The sequence below is a fragment of the Lissotriton vulgaris genome, unplaced genomic scaffold, assembly GCF_964263255.1.
Source record: "Lissotriton vulgaris unplaced genomic scaffold, aLisVul1.2 SCAFFOLD_1798, whole genome shotgun sequence".
In the NCBI taxonomy this organism is placed as follows: Eukaryota; Metazoa; Chordata; class Amphibia; order Caudata; family Salamandridae; genus Lissotriton; species Lissotriton vulgaris.
Genome location: NW_028246531.1, coordinates 94,528 through 119,427, shown reverse-complemented (window position 1 = coordinate 119,427; position 24,900 = coordinate 94,528). Strand labels below are relative to the sequence as shown.

Genomic DNA, 24,900 nt, shown 5'->3' with positions numbered 1-24,900 from the left:
TACCTGAAGGCTAAGATCTGAAACTGTGAATGGTGTTCATGTACGTTTTGGACTATGTGAAGTGTTTTCTTTTTTTTTTTTCCCCCTCTACCTACATATAAGGCGAAAACCTGTAATTAACAGTAGACCTCAATCAGGCTGCCAGGCGCAGAATCTGATTTGTGGGCACAGGTCGCACTCTTGACATACCATTTGATTCAGGAGTGGTCCCCACCCCAGCCATCGAGCTCAATACAACAGTGATAGTCAAAGGCCTCACTCTGTACTGTGGGATGTAGGATGTAACAATTAGATTGCGGTACATTACATTGCTGTTTTAGGGGTTTCCACGACTTGCACGGGAGGGCGCTCTACACTTAGGAATGGTATGATTTACTATTCCAACTCCAGCCTAAGTAAGGTAGGGAAGGTGTTGGAATAGTAAATCGCCCTATTCCTTAGTCTAGAGCGCCCTCCCGTGCAAGTCGTGGAAAAGACTTGCGTTGTAAATGCAGCAATCGAAATGTACTGCGGTGTTTTGACCGCGTTGCTATGGTCGGGTCCCGTCCAAAGATGTCACCTGAGATGTAAACCTAAGTCCAGCTGTAAAAATCAGCTCACCAGAGGGCCTCCATGCAGGTACTGGGGTCACCATTTCAGGTGCATTCATACCCTCTGCTCTCACTCTGGGTGCCATTAAACATGAAGGTCTAACTCGGCCGCCTGCCTCTATTGAGTCACTGTGTGTTTATTGTGTTTAGTGCGCCCCCGTCTCCTCCAGCTCGGTGCTTGGCAGTGAATGCCCTCTGCCTGCATGCGAAGCTACCAGCGCGCAGCCGCCTTGTGATGCCCGTGAGTCTTGATGCCGGACCGTGCCCCGCTGCTTGTAAAAGTCCCCCGACTGCCCCCCCCTCCAGACTTGGATGCAACAGCCGAGGGTGCAGGCGCTCGGCGAGTCCCCCCCCCCCCCCCCCCCCCCCCCCCCCCCTCCCTGGCCCCCGGGCCGGGTCTCCCTGGCGTTGTCTCCGCTCCCCGCGCACGGCCGCCGGGGCCCTGTGTTACTTCGGCCCGGTGCAGAACGCGCTCCAGGCGGACCCTGGAGCCCCATTGTGACGGCACAGGGCCCGCTCCCTGCAGGAGGCCCCTCCCGCCCGCGGGCCGCCGCTCCCGGCCTCAGAGCGCGAGGGTGCACCGGGAAAAAGGGGCCCGGAGCACAGGAATCCAGGCACGGAGGCGTCAGCCATCGGGGGAGGGCAGAGATTCACGGCGGATGGCAAGCTTCTGAGGACGGGGTGGGCTGAAACGGGGGCGGGCACGGGAAGGGGCTGAAGCTGGGCTTCTTTACATGTGTTCATGTTAGCATATGTTTAACTGATTGTGCTTTAAAACTTAGATACTCCGGTGGTAGGAAACACAAAAGTCAGCTCGGAGCAGGGAGCAGAGAGCCGAGGGCGCCTCGCACAGCCCTCTCTCCTCGGGACCAATCAGGGGCTGGCTCCTCCCTATATATGCATGGGGCTCGGGCTGGGAGGTACATTTCTTTTCTGTGACAGCGTCGAGACTTGTATTGCAATGGCAGAAACCGCTCCAGCCGCCGCGGCTCCTCCCGCTGAGGTCGCCCCCAAGAAGAAGCAGAAGAAAGCAGCGGGGGCCTCTAAGGCCAAGAAGCCTTCCGGTCCCAGCGTGTCCGATCTGATTTTGAAGTGCGTGACCGCCTCGGCCGAGAGGAAGGGAGTCTCCCTGGTGGCCCTGAAGAAAGCGCTGACCGCCGCCGGCTACGATGCGGACAAGAACAAGAGCCGCGTTAAGGTCTCCCTCAAGAGCCTGGTCAGCAAAGGCGCCCTAGCCCAGCTGAAGGGCACCGGGGCCTCAGGATCCTTCAAGGTCAATAAGAAGCAGCTGGAGGGCAAGAAGGCGGCCAAGAAGTCAGCCTCCAAGACCAAGAAGCCAGCGGCCAAGAAAGCAGCCCCTGCCGCCAAGAAGCCCAAAAAGGCTCCCGCGGGGGTCAAGAAGAGCCCGAAGAAGGTCAAGAAGCCAGCAGCAGCCAAGAGCCCCAAGAAGCCCAAGGCTGCCCCCGCCAAAAAGGCTGCCAAGAGCCCAGCGAAAGCCAAGGCGGCGAAGCCCAAAGTAGCCAAGAAAAGCCCTGCCAAGGTAGTCAAACCCAAGGCAGCCAAGCCCAAAGCAGCGAAGCCCAAAAAGGCAGCGCCCAAGAAGAAGTAAGGGCTTGCACCGAGACACTGCAAACACAACGGCTCTTTTAAGGGCCACCACCCTGTCTAGAAGAGAGCGTGTTCATCCCCACCTTTGCACCCACCCAATGCCCCACTCCTCAAAAATAAACAGCACAATACATCCCTAGCGCACCTTTCCACACGCGAGTGCCGCGTGTGATCTTGGCCATATAAACGGCTCTTTCGGTGCTGCGTGGATTGAAATCGGTATAGCATAGAAAATAAGGGGGTCTGGGAGTTATAAGACCTCCGTTTATAATACATGTGCAATAACGTGTGTGTCTCTGTGCTTTCACTGTACCCGGCTAGACTCGAAATAGTGTCTGCATAAAGCAGACGACTGTGAACTTTCAATCGAGCGCTGGTAACGGGGGAGTGTTCCAGGGTGAGCAGGGGCGGGTAAAAAGGGGGTCTGGGGGTTATAAGACCTCCGTTTATAATACATGTGCAATAACGTGTGTGTGTTGGTGCTTTCACTGTACCCGGGCAGACTCGATATGGTGTCTGCATAAAGCAGACGACTGTGAACTTTCAATCGAGCGCTGGTAACGGGGGAGTGTTCCAGGGTGACCAAGGGCAGTGTGCTTATGACATCGGGGGCTCCTCTCCGGGTTGACCGGGGTCGAGTCGTCCGCCTGACTACAAGTGGATGGACGGAGACAAAGGCTGGCCGAGGCGCGGGCTCCGGCCGGCTCCATCGTGCAATCATCCAACCGGAGGGTTCTCTTTGATCCAGAGCTCATTGGACAGTTAGACTGCAGCCTTCAGTTCAGTAACCAATCGGTGCGCACCGCGGGCTATTTTCGAACGTGGGGCGGTCTCTTCAGCCAACCAGAGCAGCCCTCCGTCTGTGAGGCAATAAATAGGGCTCTTTCCCCGGTAGACGCCATTCTTCCTCGCTGACTGAGAGAGACCGCTCCCGCCATGGCCCGCACCAAGCAGACAGCCCGCAAGTCCACCGGCGGCAAAGCGCCCCGCAAGCAGCTGGCCACCAAGGCAGCCCGCAAGAGCGCGCCTGCCACCGGCGGAGTCAAGAAGCCTCACCGCTACCGGCCCGGCACCGTGGCTCTCCGCGAGATCCGCCGCTACCAGAAGTCCACCGAGCTCCTCATCCGCAAGCTGCCCTTCCAGCGCTTGGTGAGGGAGATCGCCCAGGACTTCAAGACCGACCTGCGCTTCCAGAGCTCCGCCGTCATGGCCCTGCAGGAGGCCAGCGAGGCCTACCTGGTCGGGCTCTTCGAGGACACCAACCTGTGCGCCATCCACGCCAAGAGGGTGACCATCATGCCCAAGGACATCCAGCTGGCCCGTCGCATCCGAGGCGAGAGGGCCTAAGGTGACAGACCGACACGAACCACCACCACCACAACGGCTCTTTTAAGGGCCACCACCCTGTCATCTACGAGCTACTCTTATCTGCCATGGCATGGTCTACAGGTTAGGGAGGGTGGGCTGTGAGTACCACGAGCACCGGGCAACTGATACCGGCTCTGCGGAAACCAGAGAACTCTGTGTTCACAGTGCACAAACACCTCTTCAACGTGCCCTTCATTTGAAGCGTTGTTTGGGTAGAGGGTTGTGGTAGGGATCCGAGGGTCATAAGCCACCGCTATTGGGCATCTGTGCGCGGGTCATAAGCCACCGCGATTGGGCATCTGTGCTCCCGGTACATCGGGTTCTTAGAGTACCACGAGTACTGGGCAACTTTTACAGGCTCTGGGGGTGACCAGAGAATTCCGTGTTCACAGTGCACAAAAAGCTCGTCAATGTACCCTTCATTTAATAGAGAGCTTTGTTTGGGGGAGGGGTAGGGTAGAGGGTTTTGCAGGGATCCGCTGGTCACAAGCCAGCGCTATGAGGCATCTCTGCCCCCGGTACATCGGGTTCATGTGTGTGATTTCGGGAGCGTTTGCCCCGCGGCGGATTGTAGCCGTTCCCCTGGGTTTGGAAATGCAAACACAACGTTAAACCCGCACACAATAAAGCTGTTCGCCCATAACATGGAAAGCAAATTGCCCGGGAGTAGCTGTGTGACTTGCTAGCAGGTTTATTTAACGTGATCGCTACATTACAGTGCTTAGGTGGCACGTGGTCCCAAAGAGGGCTCATTCATATAGACATGTTTATTTACAGAGGCAAAACGTGGTCCCAAAGAGGGCTCATTCATATAGACTTGTTAATTTACAGAGGCAAAACGGGTTGCCTGCTCCGTCGTCCCTCGGTCTGCAGCAAACCCCGGGAGAGCGGCCCTTTCTGCGCTCAACATTACCCTTGTAAAACACATTCTTTTGTCATATTAGAAGCACATTAGCTCTTAGGGGAGGAGGTGGTTGGCCCTTAAAAGAGCCGTTGTGTTCGTTGGGGTGCGCCTGGAAGCCTTACTTGGCGCTGGTGTACTTGGTGACGGCCTTGGTGCTCTCCGGGCAGCAGAAGGCGGACTGCGGTCTGGATCTCCCGTGAGGTGATGGTGCGCCGCGAGTTGTAGTGGGCCAGCTTGGAAGCCTCTGCAGCGATGCGCTCGAAGATGTCGTTCACGAAGGAGTTCATGATGCCCATGGCCTTGGAGGAGATGCCGGTGTCCGGGTGCACCTGCTTCATCACTTTGTAAATGTAGATGGCATAGCTTTCCTTCCTGCTCCTCTTGCGCTTCTTCCCGTCCTTCTTGGGCGGCTTGGAGAGCGCTTTCTTGGAGCCCTTCTTGGGAGCCGGCGCGGACTTGGCTGGTTCAGGCATGGTCGAGAATCTTTCACCGCGTGCTGTGGAGCCGAGAGAAATAAATGCGGGGCGCCCGTCACTTGTATTTATAGGCTGGGCGTGCAAAGCAGCTTCCTCCCGGCTCTCTCTTCTCATTGGCAGTCATAGGCAGGGCCCCCAGTTCCTAGAGTGATGCGGTTCTGGGACTCTGATTGGCTAAACAGAAGCTCGCCTCCCTCCAATGAGAAGTACTATCAGCGACTAGCTGTCAACCAATCAGACGCTCCCGAAGTCTTTATATTACCGGAGGCCAGCAGGAAGAGCAGTATCATTCTCGCTGTTGTGTGACTGAGACCCTAGATCGATCGCCATGTCTGGACGCGGAAAGCAGGGAGGAAAGGCCCGCGCCAAGGCCAAGACACGCTCTTCCAGGGCCGGGCTCCAGTTCCCCGTGGGCCGTGTGCACAGGCTGCTCCGGAAGGGAAGCTACGCCGAGAGGGTGGGCGCTGGTGCCCCCGTCTACTTGGCTGCAGTGCTGGAGTACCTCACCGCTGAGATCCTGGAGTTGGCTGGCAACGCCGCTCGGGACAACAAGAAGACCCGCATCATCCCCAGACACCTCCAGCTGGCCATCCGCAACGACGAGGAGCTGAACAAGCTGCTAGGCCGAGTCACCATCGCCCAGGGAGGAGTCCTGCCCAACATCCAGGCCGTGCTGCTGCCCAAGAAAACCGAGAGCCACAAGGCACAGGGCAAAGCAAGCAAGTAAGGGCCCGCAGACCACCGTGGAAACACACCCTAAACACAAAGGCTCTTTTCAGGGCCATCCACAGACTCCATCAAAGAGCGTATCCGTGCCATGGTGTTACTCTGGCGGCCTCTTAGATGCGGCAGCGCCCGCAACCGTAGCTTCATAGGGGAGGGCATGCCCAAGCTCTCGGCCATACACATAAATGTTGCCACGTCCCGAAGCCTAGCATGAGGCCGACCATATTAATGTTTTTTCTTTATATACGTATATCATTTTAATTATATGGGACACTTTTTGCAGACTTGCCCCAGCCGAGCGGGCACCGAACGCGAGGGTTAGGCGGGCCGCGGTAACAAGTGGGGGCCTGGAAGGGAGGAGTGTCTGTGTTTGGCTGTGATCGGCTGCAGCTGCTGAGTCCGATCGGGAGCCCCTGACAAAGAGGCGGGCTGGGAGCGCGCTCTTTTTCATACCATATAAATTTGGGGGGGGGGAGACGACGACACATTTTGCTGGCTTGCCCCAGCCGGGCGTGAGATGTGGGCAGTGTTACGAGGTCGCAGGCGTCCAAACGCAGCGGGGTGAGGCCGTGAACGTGTTGCCTCCATTAAAAATTTTCAGAGCCTTCTGCTCAGAATTGGGAGGGGGCACCGAACGAGGGGGTTAGGTGAGCCGCGGTCACAAGTGGGGTGTGGGCGGGAAGGGAGGTGCCTTAAGCGCGAGACGTGGACAGTGTTACGGGGGTGCGGGCGGCCACACACAGCGGGGAGAGGCCGTTAACGGGTGTTATCTCCATTAAAACATCTCCGGGGCTTCTGTTCACATGAAAGGAGGGGGCATGGAACGAGAGGGTTAGGCGGGCTGCGGTCACAAGTGGGGGCCGGGAGGCGTGTGCGTGAGGGGGCGCGGTACGAGAGGGTTAGGCGGGCTGCGGTCACAAGTGGGGGCCGGGAAGGGAGGCGTGTGCGTGAGGGGGCACGGAACGAGAGGGTTAGGCGGGCTGCGGTCACAAGTGGGGGCCGGGAAGGGAGCCGTGGGCTTGACTGTGGTCTGTGCACCGGCGGCAGCTGCTGAGCCAGGTACCTTAAGCGCGAGGTGTGGACAGTGTTACGGGGGTGCGGGCGGCCAGACACAGCGGGAGAGGCCGTTAACGGGTGTTATCTCCATTAAAACATCTCCATGGGCTTCTGTTCACATGAAAGGAGGGGGCACGGAACGAGAGGGTTAGGCGGGCTGCGGTCACACGTGGGGGCCGGGAAGGGAGGCGTGTGCGTGTGTTTGACTGTGGTCTGTGCATCGGCGGCAGCTGCTGAGCCAGGTACCTTAAGCGCGAGACGTGGACAGTGTTACGGGGGTGCGGGCGGCCACACACAGCGGGGAGAGGCCGTTAACGGGTGTTATCTCCATTAAAACATCTCCATGGGCTTCTGTTCATATGAAAGGAGGGGGCACGGAACGAGAGGGTTAGGCGGGCTGCGGTCACAAGTGGGGGGCGGGAAGGGAGGCGTGTGCGTGTGTTTGACTGTGGTCTGTGCACCGGCGGCAGCTGCTGAGCCAGCCCATGACAAAGGCGGGCTGGGAGCCCGCTCTTTTTCAAACGGCAACGGCCTCTCGAGCCCCCCGCTCCCTGCAGAGGGCAGGCCGGGCTCTCTCCCGCCTCCGAGTGCGTCACATGGCTTGGAGCCTCCGCGCCGGTCCGCAGCTCCTCTATTTATGCATCCGGTGCTAGCCTCGCCTCCATTTCTGCTCACAGCACCGAGAAGAGAACATGTCTGGACGCGGCAAAGGAGGGAAGGGGCTCGGTAAAGGCGGCGCCAAGAGGCACCGCAAGGTGCTCCGGGACAACATCCAGGGCATCACCAAGCCGGCCATTCGCCGCCTGGCGCGCCGTGGCGGAGTCAAGCGCATCTCCGGCCTCATCTACGAGGAGACCCGCGGAGTGCTGAAGGTTTTCCTGGAGAACGTGATCCGGGACGCCGTCACCTACACCGAGCACGCCAAGAGGAAGACCGTCACCGCCATGGATGTGGTCTATGCTCTGAAGCGCCAGGGCCGCACCCTCTACGGATTCGGCGGTTAAACACTCGACTTGCCCACGGATAAAAAAAGAGAAAAAAAAACAACTCAAAGGCTCTTTTAAGAGCCGACCACCATGTCTTGTGAGAGCTGTGTCTATGAACTATTATTTCCGCAGCGCAGGGCTGCTATCTAGGCCCACACTCGCCCGGGAGGGGAGGAGGGGGGAGCCCGGGGATTTGCTCCGCAGCCACTCTGCTATGGAAGGCACGGCAGGGAAGGCGGGTTCAGCCCAGCCCAGGGGCCCGCCACCATGGAGCCTTGGACTGGGTACCTAAGGCGTGTTTGGCCCGTTATCCTGGGGCCCGAAACCGGGGAGATGAGGCAGGTTAAGCCCGGCCCAGGGGCCCGCCATCATGGAGCCCTTGCCCGGGGACCTACGGTGGGTTTAGCCCGGCCCTGGGCCCTACGGGCCTGCCGTTTCCCCGACTATTAAGCCCCCCGGGGGCTTGCAGCATAACACGGAAGAGGGACAAAGTTGGAGTTAGCGCGGCCGTTTCGCCGCCCGGCCATCTGGTCGCAGAGCTCAGTGGGCCATCTGGTCGCAGAGCTCAGTGGGCCATCTGGTCGCACAGCTCAGTGGGCCATCTGGTCGCACTATCGTGCGGTGACCAGATGGCCCAGTGTGCAGTGCGACCAGATGGCCGAGCGGCGGAACGGCCGCGCTAACTCCAACTTTGTCTCCCGTCCAGGCGCTGTAAGCCCCCACTGCGTGGGGGCTTAATAGTCCATAAAGTAGTGTTCCCATGCCGGCCCATAGGAAGTGGGTGTGGGATCCTAATGTTTGTGGCGAACCATCATGACCGTTTACGGGTCCCTGTGGGTCTTTAAGCACCCGTTTCCTTTCTCCCCCCCCCCCCCCCCCCCCTCCTGTGTGGACAGTTTGGTTCAAGGGGACAATGGCACTACTTGTACCCAGGGCTGGGGAGCTCCGATTCGGGTACAATTTCCGGTTTCCCCCCTTAGCTGGAGGTAAGCAAAAAAAAAAAAATCTACATATACACATTTTTTTTTTTTAATTAATGTTATACTAACTCTTTAGGTTCAAGTGGACAAAGTCACTTTTCCTACCCAGGGCTGGTGAGCTCCGATTCGGGTAGCATTTCCGGTTTTCCCCCTTAGCTGGAGGTCGGCCCAAAAAAAAAAAGAAAAACGATATATACACATTTTTATCGTATTGCTTTTTTTTAAAACTATATATAATAAACATTATAATTTTTTTTAATGTTTTTTTTTTTTTTACTAACTCTCTAGGTTCAAGGGGACAAAGTCACTGTTTCTACCCGAGGCTATGGAGCTCCTTTCCGGGTAAAATTTCCGGTTTTCCCCCTTAGCTGGAGGTCGGCCCCCCGAAAAAAAAAAAAAAAAGTATATATACACATTTTTATTGTATTGCTTTTTTTTAAAACTATATATAAACATTTTTTTTTTTTTTTTTAAATAACTCTAGGTTCAAGGGGACAAAGTCACTGTTTCTACCCGAGGCTATGGAGCTCCGATTCGGGCAAAATTTCCGGTTTTTCCCCTTAGCTGAAGGTAAGCAAAAAAATATATATATACATTTTTTTTTATTATTTTTATTAATTTTATACTAACTCTTTAGGTTCAAGGGGACAAAGTCACTTTTCCTGCCCAGGGCTGGTGAGCTCCGATTCGGGTAACATTTCCGGTTTTCCCCCTTAGCTGGAGGTCTGCAAAAAAACAAACAACTATATATAAACATTTTTTTTTTTTTTTTACTAACTCTCTTGGTTCAAGGGGACAAAGTCACTGTTTCTACCTGAGGCTATGGAGCTCCGATCCGGTTAAAACTTCAGGTTTTCCCCCTAAGCTGAAGGTGGTCTAAAAAATAAAAAAACTATATATACACATTTTTTTTTATTTATTTAAATAAATCTTTAGGTTCAAGGGTACGAATTCACTTTTTCTACCCGGCCTATGGAGTTCCGATCCGGGTACAATTTACCCATTTAAGACTGTTAATTTTAAAAATATATATATTGCTAAATGTTTAGGTTCTAGGGGACTAAGTCACTTTTTCTACACAGGGCTATGGAGCTCCGATTAGGGTAATATTTCAGGATTTACCTCTTGGCTGGAGGTGGAGAAAAAAACACATAACTTAATTTAAAAGGTATACAAAGCCCTTTACATTATCAGATCCTAGCCTTCAGTGTCCCAAACCCATTTCTAGCCTGCAGGCACAAAGTGGCTATTTCTACACAGGGCTATGGAGCTCCGCGCAGGATGAGATGCACCCCTGTTACAGTATCAGCACAAGGCTGTGGGCCTGTTTAGTGATAATTGTAACATTCGGTTGAGTTAATCTTCAAAGGGATACAGTTGCTCCTACTAACCTTGGCTATGGAGCTCCGCGCAGGGTAAGATTTGAGGTTCCACCCCTGGCTGGAGGTGGGGAAACGAAAGACTTCTTTATTCCAACAATGTATCTAACCCCCTCACAGTATCAGACCTAGGTCTGCAAGACCGTAGGCACATTTCCAGCCCCCAGGCACCTGTTTTAGTGATACTTGTGACCACATGAAGCCTCCAGCTTCAAGGGGACAAAGTCACTCCCTCTACCCAGGGTTAAGGAACTTCGCGCAGGGTAAGATTTTGGGTTATACTCTTGGCTGGGGGTGTGAAAACAACACACTTCACAAGTCCAATGAAGTGTGTGTCACCCCTTCACAGTATCAGGAAAGGCCAACATGGCCTTGGGCCTACTTCCAGCCTCCAGGCACCAGTTTTCCTGATACTTGTGACATTTGGAGGTGTTAAGCTTCAAGGGGATGATGTTGTACCTTCTACCCACCGTCATGGAGCTCCGCGCAGGGTAAGATTGCAGGTATCACCCCTGCCTTAATGCGTGAAACCCAACAAATCACATAGACAACAGAGTGTATTTAACCCCTGTACAGTTACAGGGAAAGGTCTGCAAGGCCTTGGGCCTACCTCCAGCCTCCAGGCAGCAGTTTTCATGAATTCTGTGACATTTGGAGGTGTTAAGCTTCAAGGGGATGAAGTCGCACCTTCTACCCAGGGTTATGGAGCTCAGCGCAGGGTAAGATTTGAGGTTTCATCCCAGGCTGGAGGTGTGAAAATAGAACACTTACCATACACGAAAAAATTTATTTAACTCCTTTACAGTGTCAGAGCCAGGCCTGCAAGGCCCTGGGTGTGTTTCCAGCCTCCTGGCTCCAGTTTTACAGAAACCAGTGACATTTGGTGGTGTTAAGCTACAAGGGATGAAGTCACACTGTCTACCCAGGGTCATGGAGCTCAGCGCAGGGTAAGATTTAAAGTTTCACCCCTAGCTGGATGTTTTAAAGCAAAACACTTCACAAGCCCAATATAGTGTATTTCACCCCTTCACAGTATCAGGAAAGGCCTGCAAGGCCTTGTGCCTTTTGTCCAGCCTCCAGGCACCTGCTTTTGTGATACTTGTGACATTTGGAGGTGTTAAGCTTCAAGGGGATGAAGTCGCACCTTCTACCCAGGGTTATGGAGCTCAGCGCAGGGTAAGATTTGAGGTTTCATCCCAGGCTGGAGGTGTGAACATAGAACACTTACCATACACGAAAAAGTGTATTTAACTCCTTTACGGTGTCAGAGCAAGGCCTACAAGGCCCTGGGTGTGTTTCCAGCCTCCTGGCACCAGTTTTACAGAAACCAGTGACATTTGGTGGTGTTAAGCTTCAAGGGGATGAAGTTGTCGCTTCTACCCAGGGTTATGGAGCTCCGCGCAGGGTAAGATTGCAGGTATCACCCCTGCCTAGATGTGTGAAAACCCAACTAGTCACATACACAACAGAGAGTATTTAACCCCTGAACAGTTACAGGGAAAGGTCTGCACGGCTTTGGGACTACCTCCAGCCTCCAGGTAGCAGTTTTAGTGAATCTTGTGACATTTGGAGGTGTTAAGCTTCAAGGGGATGAAGTTGTACCTTCTACCCAGGGTTATGGAGGTCCGCGCAGGATAAGATTTCAGATATCACCCCTAGCTGCACGTTTGAAAAGAAAGCACTTTACAAACTCAGCAAAGAGTATTTATCTCCTTTGCAGTTCCAGGAAAAGGCCTGCAAGGCCTTGGGCCTACTTCCAGCATCCAGGCACCAGTTTTGATGAATCTTGTGACATTTGGAGGTGTTAAGCTTCAAGGGGATGAAGTTGTCCCTTCTACCCAGGGTTACGGAGCTCCGCGCAGGGTAAGATTTCAGATTTCACCCCTAGATGGAGGTTTGAAAACAAACCACTTCATATACTCTGAAAAGTGTAGTTAACTCCTTTGCAGTGCCAGGAAAAGGCCTGCAAGGCCTTGGGCCTACTTCCAGCATCCAGGCACCAGTTTTACTGATACTTGTGACATTTGGAGGTGTTAAGCTTCAAGCGGATGAAGTTGTACCTTCTACCCAGGGTTATGGAGCTCCTCGCAGGGTAAGATTTCAGATTTCACCCCTAGATGGAGGAATGAAAACAAAGCACTTGACATACTCAGCAAAGTGTATGTAACTCCTTTGCAGTTACAGGAAAAGGCCTGCAAGGCCTTGGGCCCACTTCCAGCATCCAGGCTCCAGTTTTACTGATACTTGTGACATTTGGAGGTGTTAAGCTTCAAGGGGATGAAGTTGTACCTTCTACCCAGGGTTATTGAGCTCCGCGCAGGGTAAGATTTCAGGTATCACCCCCGCCTGGATGTGTGAATAACCAACACAACTCAGACACCACAAAGTGTATTTAACCCCTGTACAGTTACAGGGAAAGGTCTGCAAGGCCTTGGGCCTGCCTCCAGGCACCAGTTTTAATGAATCTTGTGACATTTGGAGGTGTTAAGCTTCAAGGGGATGACAGTGTACCTTCTACCCAGGGTTATGGAGCTCCGCACAGGGTAAGATTTCAGATTTCACCCCTAGATGGAGGTATGAAAAGTAAGCACTTTACATACTCAGCAAAGTGTATTTAACTCCTTTGCAGTAACAGGAAAAGGCCTGCAGGCCTTGGGCCTACTTGCAGCATCCAGTCACCAGTTTTACTGATACTTGTGACATTTGGAGGTGTTAAGCTTCAAGGGGATGAAGTTGTACCTCCTACCCAGGGTTATGGAGCTCCGCACAGGGTACGATTCCAGATTTCACCCCTAGCTGCACGTTTGAAAATAAAGCACTTTACATACTCAGCAAAATGTATGTCACTCCTTTGCTGTAACAGGAAAAGGCCTGCAAGGCCTTGGGCCTACTTCCAGCATTCAGGCACCAGTTTTACTGATACTTGTGACATTTGGAAGTGTTAAGCTTCAAGGGGATTAGGTTGTAGCTTCTACCCAGGGTTATGGAGCTCCGCGCAGGGTAAGATCGCAAGTATCGCCCCTGCCTAGATGTGTGAAAACCCAACTAGTCACATACACAACAGAGTGTATTTAACCCCTGTACAGTTACAGGGAAAGGTCTGCAAGGCCTTGGGCCTACCCCCAGCCTCCAGGCAGCAGTTTTAGTGAGTCCTGTGACATTTGGAGGTGTTAAGCTTCAAGGGGATGAAGTTGTACCTTCTACCCAGGGTTATGGAGCTCCGCGCAGGGTAAGATTTCAGATTTCACCCCTAGATGGAGGTTTGAAAACAAACGACTTCATATACTCAGCAAAGTGTAGTTAACTCCTTTGCAGTTACAGGAAAAGGCCTGCAAGGCCTTGGGCCTACTTCCAGCATCCAGGCACCAGTTTTACTGATACTTGTGACATTTTGAGGTGTTAACCTTCAAGGGGATGAAGTTGTACCTTCTACCCAGGGTTACGGAGCTCCCCGCAGGGTAAGATTTCAGGAATCACCCCTGCCTGGATGTGTGAATAACCAACACATCTCAGACACCACAGACTGTATTTAACCCTTTTACAGTTACAGGGAAAGGTCTGCAAGGCCTTGGGCCCACCTCCAGCCTCCAAGCAGCAATTTTAATGAATCTTGTGACATTTGGAGGTGTTAAGCTTCAAGGGGATGAAGTTGTACCTTCCACCCAGAGTTATGAAGCTCCGCACAGGGTAACATTCCAGAATTCACCCCTAGCTGCACGTTTGAAAACAAAGCATTTCACATACTCAGCAAAGTGTTTTTAACTCCTTTGCAGTAACAGGAAAAGGCCCGCAAGGCCTTGGGCCTACTTCCAGCATCCAGGCACCAGTTTTACTGATACTTGTGACATTTGGAGGTGTTAACCTTCAAGGGGATGAAGGTGTACCTTCTACCCAGGGGTATGGAGCTCCACGGAGGGTAAGATGTCAGGTATCACCCCTGCCTGGATGTGTGAATAACCAACACATCTCAGACACCACAAAGTGTATTTAACACCTTTACAGTTACAGGGAAAGGTCTGCAAGGCCTTGGGCCTACCTCCAGCCTCCAGGCAGCAGTTTTCATGAATCTTGCGACATTTGGAGGTGTTAATCTTCAAGGGGGTGAAGTTGTACCTTCTGCCCAGGGTTATGGAGCTCCGCGCAGGGTAAGATTGCAGGTATCACCCCTGCCTAGATGTGCGTAAACCCAACAAATCACATACACACCAGAGTGTGTTTAACCCCGGTACCATTACAGGAAAAGGCCTGCATGGCATTAGGCCTACTTCCAGCATCCAGGCACCAGTTTTACTGATACTTGTGACAATTGGAGGTGTTAAGCTCCAAGGGGATGAAGTTGTACCTTCTACCCAGGGTTATGGAGCTCCGCAGAGGGTAAGATTTCAGATTTTACCCCTAGATGGAGGTATGAAAACAAAGCACTTTACATACTCAGCAAAGTTTATTTAACTCCTTTAGAGTAACAGGAAAAGGCCTGCAAGGCCCTGGGCCTGCTTCCAGCATCCAGGCACCAGTTTTACTGATACTTGTGAAATTTGGAGGTGTTAAGCTTCAAGGGGATGAAGTTGTACATTCTACCCAGGGTTATGGAGCTCCGCGCAGGGTAAGATTTTAGGTGTCACCCCTGGCTGGAGGTGTTAAAGCAAAACACCTCACATGCCCAGTAAAGTGTATTCCACCCATTCACAGTATCAGGAAAGGCCTGCAAGGCCTTGGGCCTACTTCCAGCCTCCAGGCACAAGTTTTACTGATACCTGTGACATTTGGTGGTGTCAAGCTTTAAGGGGAAGAAGTCACATCTTCTACCCAGGGTTATGGAGCTCAGCGCAGGGTAAGTTTTCAGGTTTCACCCCTGGCTGGAGATGTGAAAGCAAAACACTTCACATGCCCAATAAAGTGTATTCCACCCCTTCACAGTATCAGGGTAGTCGTGCAAGGCCTTGGGCCTACTTCCAGCATCCAGGCACCGGTTTTACTGATACTTGTGACAATTGTAGGTGTTAAGCTTCCAGGGGATGAAGTTGTACCTTCTACCCAGGGTTATGGAGCTCCGCGCAGGGTAAGATTGCAGGTATCACCCCTGCCTAGATGTGTGAAAACCCAACAAATCACATACACAACAGAGTGTATTTAACCCCTGTACAGTTACAGGGAAAGGTCTGCAAGGCCTTGGGCCTACCTCCAGCCTCCAGGCAGCAGTTTTAAAGAATCTTGTGACATTTGGAGGTGTAAAGCTTCAAGGGGATGAAGTTGTACCTTCTACCCAGGGTTATGGAGCTCCGCGCAGGGTCAGATTTCAGGTATCCCCCCTGCCTGGATGTGTGAAAAACCATCACATCTCAGACACCACAAAGTGTATTTAACCCCTTTACAGTTACAGGGAAAGGCCTGCAAGGCCTTGGTCCTACCTCCAGCCTCCAAGCAGCAGTTATACTGATACTTGTGACATTGGGAGGTGTTAAGCTTCAAGGGGATGAAGTTGTACCTTCTACCCAGGGTTATGAAACTCCGCGCAGGGTAAGATTTCAGATTTTGCCCCTGGCTGGAGGTTTGAAATCAAAGCACTTCACAAACTCAGCAAAGTGTATTTAACTCCTTTGCAGTTCCAGGAAAAGGCCTGCAAGGCCTTGTCACTACTTACAGCCTCCAGGCAACAGTTTTACTGATTATTGTGCCACTTGGAGGTGTTAACCTTCAAGGGGATGAAGTTGTACCTTCTACCCAGGGTTATGGAGCTCCGCGCAGGGTAAGATTTCAGATGTCACCCCTAGCTGGATGTGTGAATAACCAACACATTACAGACACCACAAAGTGTATGTAACCCCTTTACAGTTACAGGGAAAGGTCTGCAAGGCCTTAGGCCTACCTCCAGCCTCCAGGCAGCAGTTTTAATGAATCTTGTGACATTTGGAGGTGTTAAGCTTCAAGGGGATGAAATTGTACCTTCTACCCAGGGTTATGGAGCTCCGCGCAGGGTAAGATTTTAGATGTCACCCCTAGCTGCACGTTTGAAAAGAAAGCACTTTACACACTCAGCAAAGTGTATTTATCTCCTTTGCAGTTCCAGGAAAAGGCCTGCAAGGCCCTGGGCCTACTTCCTGCATCCAGGCACCAGTTTTACTGATACTTGTGACATTTGGAGGTGTTAAGCTTCAAGGGGATGAAGTTGTACCTTCTACCCAGGGTTACGGAGCTCCGCGCAGGGCAAGATTTCAGGTATCACCCCTGCCTGGATGTGAGAATAACCAACACATTACAGACACCACAAAGTGTATTTAACCCCTTTACAGTTGCAGGGAAAGGTCTGCAAGGCCTTGTCACTACTTACAGCCTCCAGGCAACAGTTTTACTAATTATTGTGCCACTTGGAGGTGTTAACCTTCAAGGGGATGAAGGTGTCCCTTCTACCCAGGGTTACGGAGCTCCGCGCAGGGCAAGATTTCAGGTATCACCCCTGCCTGGATGTGAGAATAACCAACACATTACAGACACCACAAAGTGTATTTAACCCCTTTACAGTTGCAGGGAAAGGTCTGCAAGGCCTTGTCACTACTTACAGCCTCCAGGCAACAGTTTTACTAATTATTGTGCCACTTGGAGGTGTTAACCTTCAAGGGGATGAAGGTGTCCCTTCTACCCAGGGTTATGGTGCTCCGCGCAGGGTAAGATTTCAGATGTCACCCCTGGCTGGAGGTGTTAAAGCAAAACATCTCACAAGCCCAGTAAAGTGTATTCCACCCATTTGCAGTATCAGGAAAGGCCTGCAAGGCCTTGGGCCTACTTCCAGCCTCCAGGCACAAGTTTTACTGATACCTGTGACATTTGGTGGTGTCAAGCTTTAAGGGGAAGAAGTCACATCTTCTGCCCGGGGTTATGGAGCTCAGCGCAGGGTAGGTTTTCAGGTTTCACCCCTGGCTGGAGATGTGAAAGCAAAACACTTCACATGCCCAATAAAGTGTATTCCACCCCTTCACAGTATCAGGGTAGTCGTGCAAGGCCTTGGGCCTACTTCCAGCATCCAGGCACCGGTTTTACTGATACTTGTGACAATTGTAGGTGTTAAGCTTCCAGGGGATGAAGTTGTACCTTCTACCCAGGGTTATGGAGCTCCGCGCAGGGTAAGATTGCAGGTATCACCCCTAGCTGGATGTGTGAATAACCAACACATTACAGACACCACAAAGTGTACGTAACCCCTTTACAGTTACAGGGAAAGGTCTGCAAGGCCTTGGGCCTGCCTCCAGGCAGCAGTTTTAATAAATCTTGTGACATTTGGAGGTGTTAAGCTTCAAGGGGATGAAGTTGTACCTTCTACCCAGGGTTATGGAGCTCCGCGCAGGGTAAGATTTCAGATGTCACCCCTAGCTGCACGTTTGAAAAGAAAGCACTTTACATACTCAGCAAAGTGTATTTATCTCCTTTGCAGTTCCAGGAAAAGGCCTGCAAGGCCCTGGGCCTACTCCCTGCATCCAGGCACCAGTTTTACTGATACTTGTGACATTTGGAGGTGTTAAGCTTCAAGGGGATGAAGTTGTACCTTCTACCCAGGGTTACGGAGCTCCGCGCAGGGTAAGATTTCAGGTATCACCCCTGCCTGGATGTGAGAATAACCAACACATTACAGAAACCACAAAGTGTATTTAACCCCTTTACAGTTACAGGGAAAGGTCTGCAAGGCCGTGTCACTACTTACAGCCTCCAGGCAACAGTTTTACTGATTATTGTGCCACTTGGAGGTGTTAACCTTCAAGGGGATGAAGTTGTCCCTTCTACCCAGGGTTATGGAGCTCCGCGCAGGGTAAGATTTCAGATGTCACCCCTGGCTGGAGGTGTTAAAGCAAAACATCTCACAAGCCCGGTAAAGTGTATTCCACCCATTTGCAGTATCAGGAAAGGCCTGCAAGGCCTTGGGCCTACTTCCAGCCTCCAGGCACAAGTTTTACTGATACCTGTGACATTTGGTGGTGTCAAGCTTTAAGGGGAAGAAGTCACATTGTCTGCCCAGGGTTATGGAGCTCAGCGCAGGGTAGGTTTTCAGGTTTCACCCCTGGCTGGAGATGTGAAAGCAAAACACTTCACATGCCCAATAAAGTGTATTCCACCCCTTCACAGTATCAGGGTAGTCGTGCAAGGCCTTGGGCCTACTTCCAGCATCCAGGCACCGGTTTTACTGATACTTGTGACAATTGTAGGTGTTAAGCTTCCAGGGGATGAAGTTGTACCTTCTACCCAGGGTTATGGAGCTCCGCGCAGGGTAAGATTGCAGGTATCACCCCTGCCTAGATGTGTGAAAACCCAACAAATCACATACACAACAGAGTGTATTTAACCCCTGTACAGTTACAGGGAAAGGTCTGCAAGGCCTTGGGCCTACCTCCAGCCTCCAGGCAGCAGTTTTAAAGAATCTTGTGACATTTAGAGGTGTAAAGCTTCAAGGGGATGAAGTTGTCCCTTCTACCCAGGGATATGGAGCTCCACGCAGGGTAAGATTTCAGGTATCACCCCTGCCTGGATGTGTGAATAACCAACACATCTCAGACACCACAACGTGTATTTAACCCCTTTACAGTTACAGGGAAAGGTCTGCAAGGCCTTTGGCCTACCTCCAGCCTCCAGGCAGTAGTTTTCATGAATCTTGCGACATTTGGAGGTGTTAATCTTCAAGGGGGTGAAGTTGTACCTTCTGCCCAGGGTTATGGAGCTCCGCGCAGGGTAAGATTGCAGGTATCACCCCTGCCTAGATGTGCGAAAACCCAACAAATCACATACACAACAGAGTGTGTTTAACCCCTGTACAGTTACAGTAAAAGGCCTGCATGGCATTAGGCCTACTTCCAGCATCCAGGCACCAGTTTTACTGATACTTGTGACATTTGGAGGTGTTAAGCTTCAAGGGGATGAAGTTGTACATTCTACCCAGGGTTATGGAGCTCCGCGCACGGTAAGATTTTAGGTGTCACCCCTGGCTGGAGGTGTTAAAGCAAAACACCTCACATGCCCAGTAAAGTGTATTCCACCCATTCACAGTATCAGGAAAGGCCTGCAAGGCCTTGGGCCTACTTCCAGCCTCCAGTCACAAGTTTTACTGATACCTGTGACATTTGGTGGTGTCAAGCTTTAAGGGGAAGAAGTCACATCTTCTACCCAGGGTTATGGAGCTCAGCGCAGGGTACGTTTTCAGGTTTCACCCCTGGCTGGAGATGTGAAAGCAAAACACTTCACATGCCCAATAAAGTGTATTCCACCCCTTCACAGTATCAGGGTAGTCGTGCAAGGCCTTGGGCCTACTTCCAGCATCCAGGCACCGGTTTTACTGATACTTGTGACAATTGTAGGTGTTAAGCTTCCAGGGGATGAAGTTGTACCTTCTACCCAGGGTTATGGAGCTCCGCGCAGGGTAAGATTGCAGGTATCACCCCTGCCTAGATGTGTGAAAACCCAACAAATCACATACACAACAGAGTGTATTTAACCCCTGTACAGTTACAGGGAAAGGTCTGCAAGGCCTTGGGCCTACCTCCAGCCTCCAGGCAGCAGTTTTAAAGAATCTTGTGACATTTGGAGGTGTAAAGCTTCAAGGGGATGAAGTTGTCCCTTCTACCCAGGGATATGGAGCTCCACGCAGGGTAAGATTTCAGGTATCATCCCTGCCTGGTTGTGTGAATAACCAACACATTACAGACACCACAACGTGTATTTAACCCCTTTACAGTTACAGGGAAAGGTCTGCAAGGCCTTGTCACTACTTACAGCCTCCAGGCAACAGTTTTACTGATTATTGTGCCACTTGGAGGTGTTAACCTTCAAGGGGATGAAGTTGTCCCTTCTACCCAGGGTTATGGAGCTCCGCGCAGGGTAAGATTTCAGATGTCACCCCTGGCTGGAGGTGTTAAAGCAAAACATCTCACAAGCCCGGTAAAGTGTATTCCACCCATTTGCAGTATCAGGAAAGGCCTGCAAGGCCTTGGGCCTACTTCCAGCCTCCAGGCACAAGTTTTACTGATACCTGTGACATTTGGTGGTGTCAAGCTTTAAGGGGAAGAAGTCACATCGTCTGCCCAGGGTTATGGAGCTCAGCGCAAGGTAGGTTTTCAGGTTTCACCCCTGGCTGGAGATGTGAAAGCAAAACACTTCACATGCCGAATAAAGTGTGTTCCACCCCTTCACAGTATCAGGGTAGTCGTGCAAGGCCTTGGGCCTACTTCCAGCATCCAGGCACCGGTTTTACTGATACTTGTGACAATTGTAGGTGTTAAGCTTCCAGGGGATGAAGTTGTACCTTCTACCCAGGGTTATGGAGCTCCGCGCAGGGTAAGATTGCAGGTATCACCCCTGCCTAGATGTGTGAAAACCCAACAAATCACATACACAACAGAGTGTATTTAACCCCTGTACAGTTACAGGGAAAGGTCTGCAAGGCCTTGGGCCTACCTCCATACTCCAGGCAGCAGTTTTAAAGAATCTTGTGACATTTGGAGGTGTTAAGCTTCAAGGGGATGAAGTTTTACCTTCTACCCAGGGTTATGGAGCTCCGCAGAGGGTAAGATTTCAGATGTTACCCCTAGATGGAGGTATGAAAACAAAGCACTTTACATACTCAGCAAAGTTTATTTAACTCCTTTAGAGTAACAGGAAAAGGCCTGCAAGGCCCGGGGCCTGCTTCCAGCATCCAGGCACCAGTTTTACTGATACTTGTGACATTTGGAGGTGTTAAGCTTCAAGGGGATGAAGTTGTACCTTCTACCCAGGGTTACGGAGCTCAGCGCAGGGTAAGATTTCAGGTATCACCCCTGCCTGGATGTGAGAATAACCAACACATTACAGAAACCACAAAGTGTATTTAACCCCTTTACAGTTACAGGGAAAGGTCTGCAAGGCCTTGTCACTACTTACAGCCTCCAGGCAACAGTTTTACTGATTATTGTGCCACTTGGAGGTGTTAACCTTCAAGGGGATGAAGTTGTCCCTTCTACCCAGGGTTATGGAGCTCCGCGCAGGGTAAGATTTCAGATGTCACCCCTGGCTGGAGGTGTTAAAGCAAAACATCTCACAAGCCCGGTAAAGTGTATTCCACCCATTTGCAGTATCAGGAAAGGCCTGCAAGGCCTTGGGCCTACTTCCAGCCTCCAGGCACAAGTTTTACTGATACCTGTGACATTTGGTGGTGTCAAGCTTTAAGGGGAAGAAGTCACATTGTCTGCCCAGGGTTATGGAGCTCAGCGCAGGGTAGGTTTTCAGGTTTCACCCCTGGCTGGAGATGTGAAAGCAAAACACTTCACATGCCCAATAAAGTGTGTTCCACCCCTTCACAGTATCAGGGTAGTCGTGCAAGGCCTTGGGCCTACTTCCAGCATCCAGGCACCGGTTTTACTGATACTTGTGACAATTGTAGGTGTTAAGCTTCCAGGGGATGAAGTTGTACCTTCTACCCAGGGTTATGGAGCTCCGCGCAGGGTAAGATTGCAGGTATCACCCCTGCCTAGATGTGTGAAAACCCAACAAATCACATACACAACAGAGTGTATTTAACCCCTGTACAGTTACAGGGAAAGGTCTGCAAGGCCTTGGGCCTACCTCCATACTCCAGGCAGCAGTTTTAAAGAATCTTGTGACATTTGAAGGTGTAAAGCTTCAAGGGGATGAAGTTGTCCCTTCTACCCAGGGATATGGAGCTCCACGCAGGGTAAGATTTCAGGTATCACCCCTGCCTGGATGTGTGAATAACCAACACATCTCAGACACCACAATGTGTATTTAACCCCTTTACAGTTACAGGGAAAGGTCTGCAAGGCCTTTGGCCTACCTCCAGCCTCCAGGCAACAGTTTTAATGAATCTTGTGACATTTGGAGGTGTTAAGCTTCAAGGGGATGAAGTTGTACCTTCTACCCAGGGTTATGGAGCTCCGCTGAGGGTAAGATTTCAGATTTTACCCCTAGATGGAGGTATGAAAACAAAGCACTTTACATACTCAGCAAAGTTTATTTAACTCCTTTAGAGTAACAGGAAAAGGCCTGCAAGGCCCTGGGCCTGCTTCCAGCATCCAGGCACCAGTTTTACTGATACTTGTGTGAAATTTGGAGGTGTTAAGCTTCAAGGGGATGAAGTTGTACATTCTACCCAGGGTTATGGAGCTCCGGGCAGGGTAAGATTTTAGGTGTCACCCCTGGCTGGAGGTGTTAAAGCAAAACACCTCACATGCCCAGTAAAGTGTATTCCACCCATTCACAGTATCAGGAAAGGCCTGCAAGGCCTTGGGCCTACTTCCAGCCTCCAGGCACAAGTTTTACTGATACCTGTGACATTTGGTGGTGTCAAGCTTTAAGGGGAAGAAGTCACATCTTCTAACCAGGGTTATGGAGCTCAGCGCAGGGTAAGTTTTCAGGTTTCACCCCTGGCTGGAGATGTGAAAGCAAAACACTTCACATGCCCAATAAAGTGTATTCCACCCCTTCACAGTATCAGGGTAGTCATGCAAGGCCTTGGGCCTACTTCCAGCACCCAGGCACCGGTTTTACTGATACTTGTGACAATTGTAGGTGTTAAGCTTCCAGGGGATGAAGTTGTACCTTCTACCCAGGGTTATGGAGCTCCGCGCAGGGTAAGATTGCAGGTATCACCCCTGCCTAGATGTGTGAAAACCCAACAAATCACATACACAACAGAGTGTATTTAACCCCTGTACAGTTACAGGGAAAGGTCTGCAAGGCCTTGGACCTACCTCCATCCTCTAGGCAGCAGTTTTAAAGAATCTTGTGACATTTGGAGGTGTTAACCTTCAAGGGGATGAAGTTGTACCTTCTACCCAGGGTTACGGAGCTCCGCGCAGGGTAAGATTTCAGGTATCACCCCTGCCTGGATGTGTGAATAACCATCACATCTCAGACACCACAAAGTGTATTTAACCCCTTTACAGTTACAGGGAAAGGCCTGCAAGGCCTTGGTCCTACCTCCAGCCTCCAAGCAGCAGTTTTACTGATACTTGTGACATTGGGAGGTGTTAAGCTTCAAGGGGATGAAGTTGTACCTTCTACCCAGGGTTATGGAACTCCGCGCAGGGTAAGATTTCAGATTTTGCCCCTGGCTGGAGGTTTGAAATCAAAGCACTTCACAAACTCAGCAAAGTGTGTTTAACTACTTTGCAGTTACAGGAAAAGGCCTGCAAGGCCTTGTCACTACTTACAGCCTCCAGGCAACAGTTTTACTGATTATTGTGCCACTTGGAGGTGTTAACCTTCAAGGGGATGAAGTTGTACCTTCTACCCAGGGTTATGGAGCTCCGCGCAGGGTAAGATTTCAGATGTCACCCCTAGCTGGATGTGTGAATAACCAACACATTACAGACACCACAAAGTGTACGTAACCCATTTACAGTTACAGGGAAAGGTCTGCAAGGCCTTGGGCCTACCTCCAGCCTCCAGGCAGCAGTTGTAATGAATCTTGTGACATTTGGAGGTGTTAAGCTTCAAGGGGATGAAGTTGTACCTTCTACCCAGGGTTATGGAGCTCCGCGCAGGGTAAGATTTCAGATGTCACCCCTGGCTGGAGGTGTTAAAGCAACACACCTCACATGCCCAGTAAAGTGTATTCCACCCATTCGCAGTATCAGGAAAGGCCTGCAAGGCCTTGGGCCTACTTCCAGCCTCCAGGCACAAGTTTTACTGATACCTGTGACATTTGGTGGTGTCAAGCTTTAAGGGGAAGAAGTCACACCTTCTGCCCAGGGTTAAGGAGCCCAGCGCAGGGTAAGATTTCAGGTTATCCCCCTGGCTGGAGATGTGAAAGCAAAACACTTCACATGCCCAATAAAGTGTTTTCAACCTCTTCACAGTATCAGGGTAGTCGTGCAAGGCCTTGGGCCTACCTCCAGCCTCCAGGCAGCAGTTTTTATGAATCTTGTGACATTTGGAGGTGTTAAGCTTCAAGGGGAGGAAGTCACTCCATCTACCCAGGGTTATGGAGCTCCGCGAAGGGTAAGATTGCAGATTTCACCCCTAGCTGCACGTTTGAAAAGAAAGCACTTTACATACTCAGCAAAGTGTATTGAACTCCTTTGCAGTAACCGGAAAAGGTCTGCTAGGCCTTGGGCCTACTTCCAGACAACAGGCACCAATGTTACTGATATCTGTGACATTTGGTGGTGTTAAGCTTCAAGGGGAGGAAGTCACACCTTCTACACAGGGTTATGGAGCTCAGTGCAGGGTAAGTTTTCAGGTTTCACCCCTGGCTGAAGGTGTTAAAGAAAAACACTTCACATGCCCAATAAAGTGTTTTTCACCCCTTGACAGTATTGGGGTAGTCCTGCAAGGCCTTGGGCCTACTTCCAGCATCCAGGCACCAGTTTTACGGATACCTGTGACATTTGGTGGTTTTCAACTTCACGGGGATGAAGTCGCACCTTCTACCCAGGGTTATGGATCTCAGCGCAGGGTAAGATTTTAAGTTTCACCCCTAGCTGGATGTTTTAAAGCAAAACACTTCACAAGCCCAATATTGTGTATTTCACCACTTCACAGTATCAGAAAAAGGCCTGCAAGGCCTTGTGCCTGTTTCCAGCCTCCAGGCACCTGTTTTTGTGATACTTGAGACATTTGGAGTGTGTTCAGCTTCAAGGGGATGAAGTCCCACCTTCTACCCAGGGTTATGGAGCTCCGCGCAGGGTAAGATTTCAGGTTTAACCCCAAACTGGAGGTGTGAAAATAGAACACCAACCATACACGACAAAGTGTATTTCACTCCTTTACAGTATCATGACAAGGCCTGCATGGCCTTGTGCCTGTTTCCATCCTCCAGGCACCTGTTTTTGTGATACTTGAGACATTTGGAGGT

General features: G+C 51.2%; 4 protein-coding genes and 1 pseudogene across 4 annotated transcripts; 4 read left to right on the top strand and 1 right to left on the bottom strand.

The window, feature by feature from the left end:
* Positions 1-1,531: 1,531 nt before the first annotated feature.
* Positions 1,532-2,347, top strand: LOC147665900 (histone H1.01-like). The gene has a single exon (XM_086949418.1). The coding sequence runs from the start codon at positions 1,552-1,554 to the stop codon at positions 2,197-2,199; it is 648 nt and encodes a 215-aa protein (XP_086805544.1). The 5' UTR covers positions 1,532-1,551; the 3' UTR covers positions 2,200-2,347.
* Positions 2,348-3,110: 763 nt separating this feature from the next.
* LOC147665899 (histone H3) lies at positions 3,111-3,565 on the top strand. Its single transcript, XM_086949417.1, has one exon. The coding sequence runs from the start codon at positions 3,135-3,137 to the stop codon at positions 3,543-3,545; it is 411 nt and encodes a 136-aa protein (XP_086805543.1). The 5' UTR covers positions 3,111-3,134; the 3' UTR covers positions 3,546-3,565.
* A 1,023-nt stretch (positions 3,566-4,588) lies between these two features.
* LOC147665898 (histone H2B 1.2-like) lies at positions 4,589-5,063 on the bottom strand (annotated as a pseudogene).
* Positions 5,064-5,222: 159 nt separating this feature from the next.
* LOC147665897 (histone H2A type 2-C-like) lies at positions 5,223-5,673 on the top strand. The gene has a single exon (XM_086949416.1). The coding sequence runs from the start codon at positions 5,275-5,277 to the stop codon at positions 5,671-5,673; it is 399 nt and encodes a 132-aa protein (XP_086805542.1). The 5' UTR covers positions 5,223-5,274.
* A 1,711-nt stretch (positions 5,674-7,384) lies between these two features.
* On the top strand, positions 7,385-7,805 carry LOC147665896 (histone H4). Its single transcript, XM_086949415.1, has one exon. The coding sequence runs from the start codon at positions 7,421-7,423 to the stop codon at positions 7,730-7,732; it is 312 nt and encodes a 103-aa protein (XP_086805541.1). The 5' UTR covers positions 7,385-7,420; the 3' UTR covers positions 7,733-7,805.
* The last annotated feature ends 17,095 nt before the right edge of the window (positions 7,806-24,900 follow it).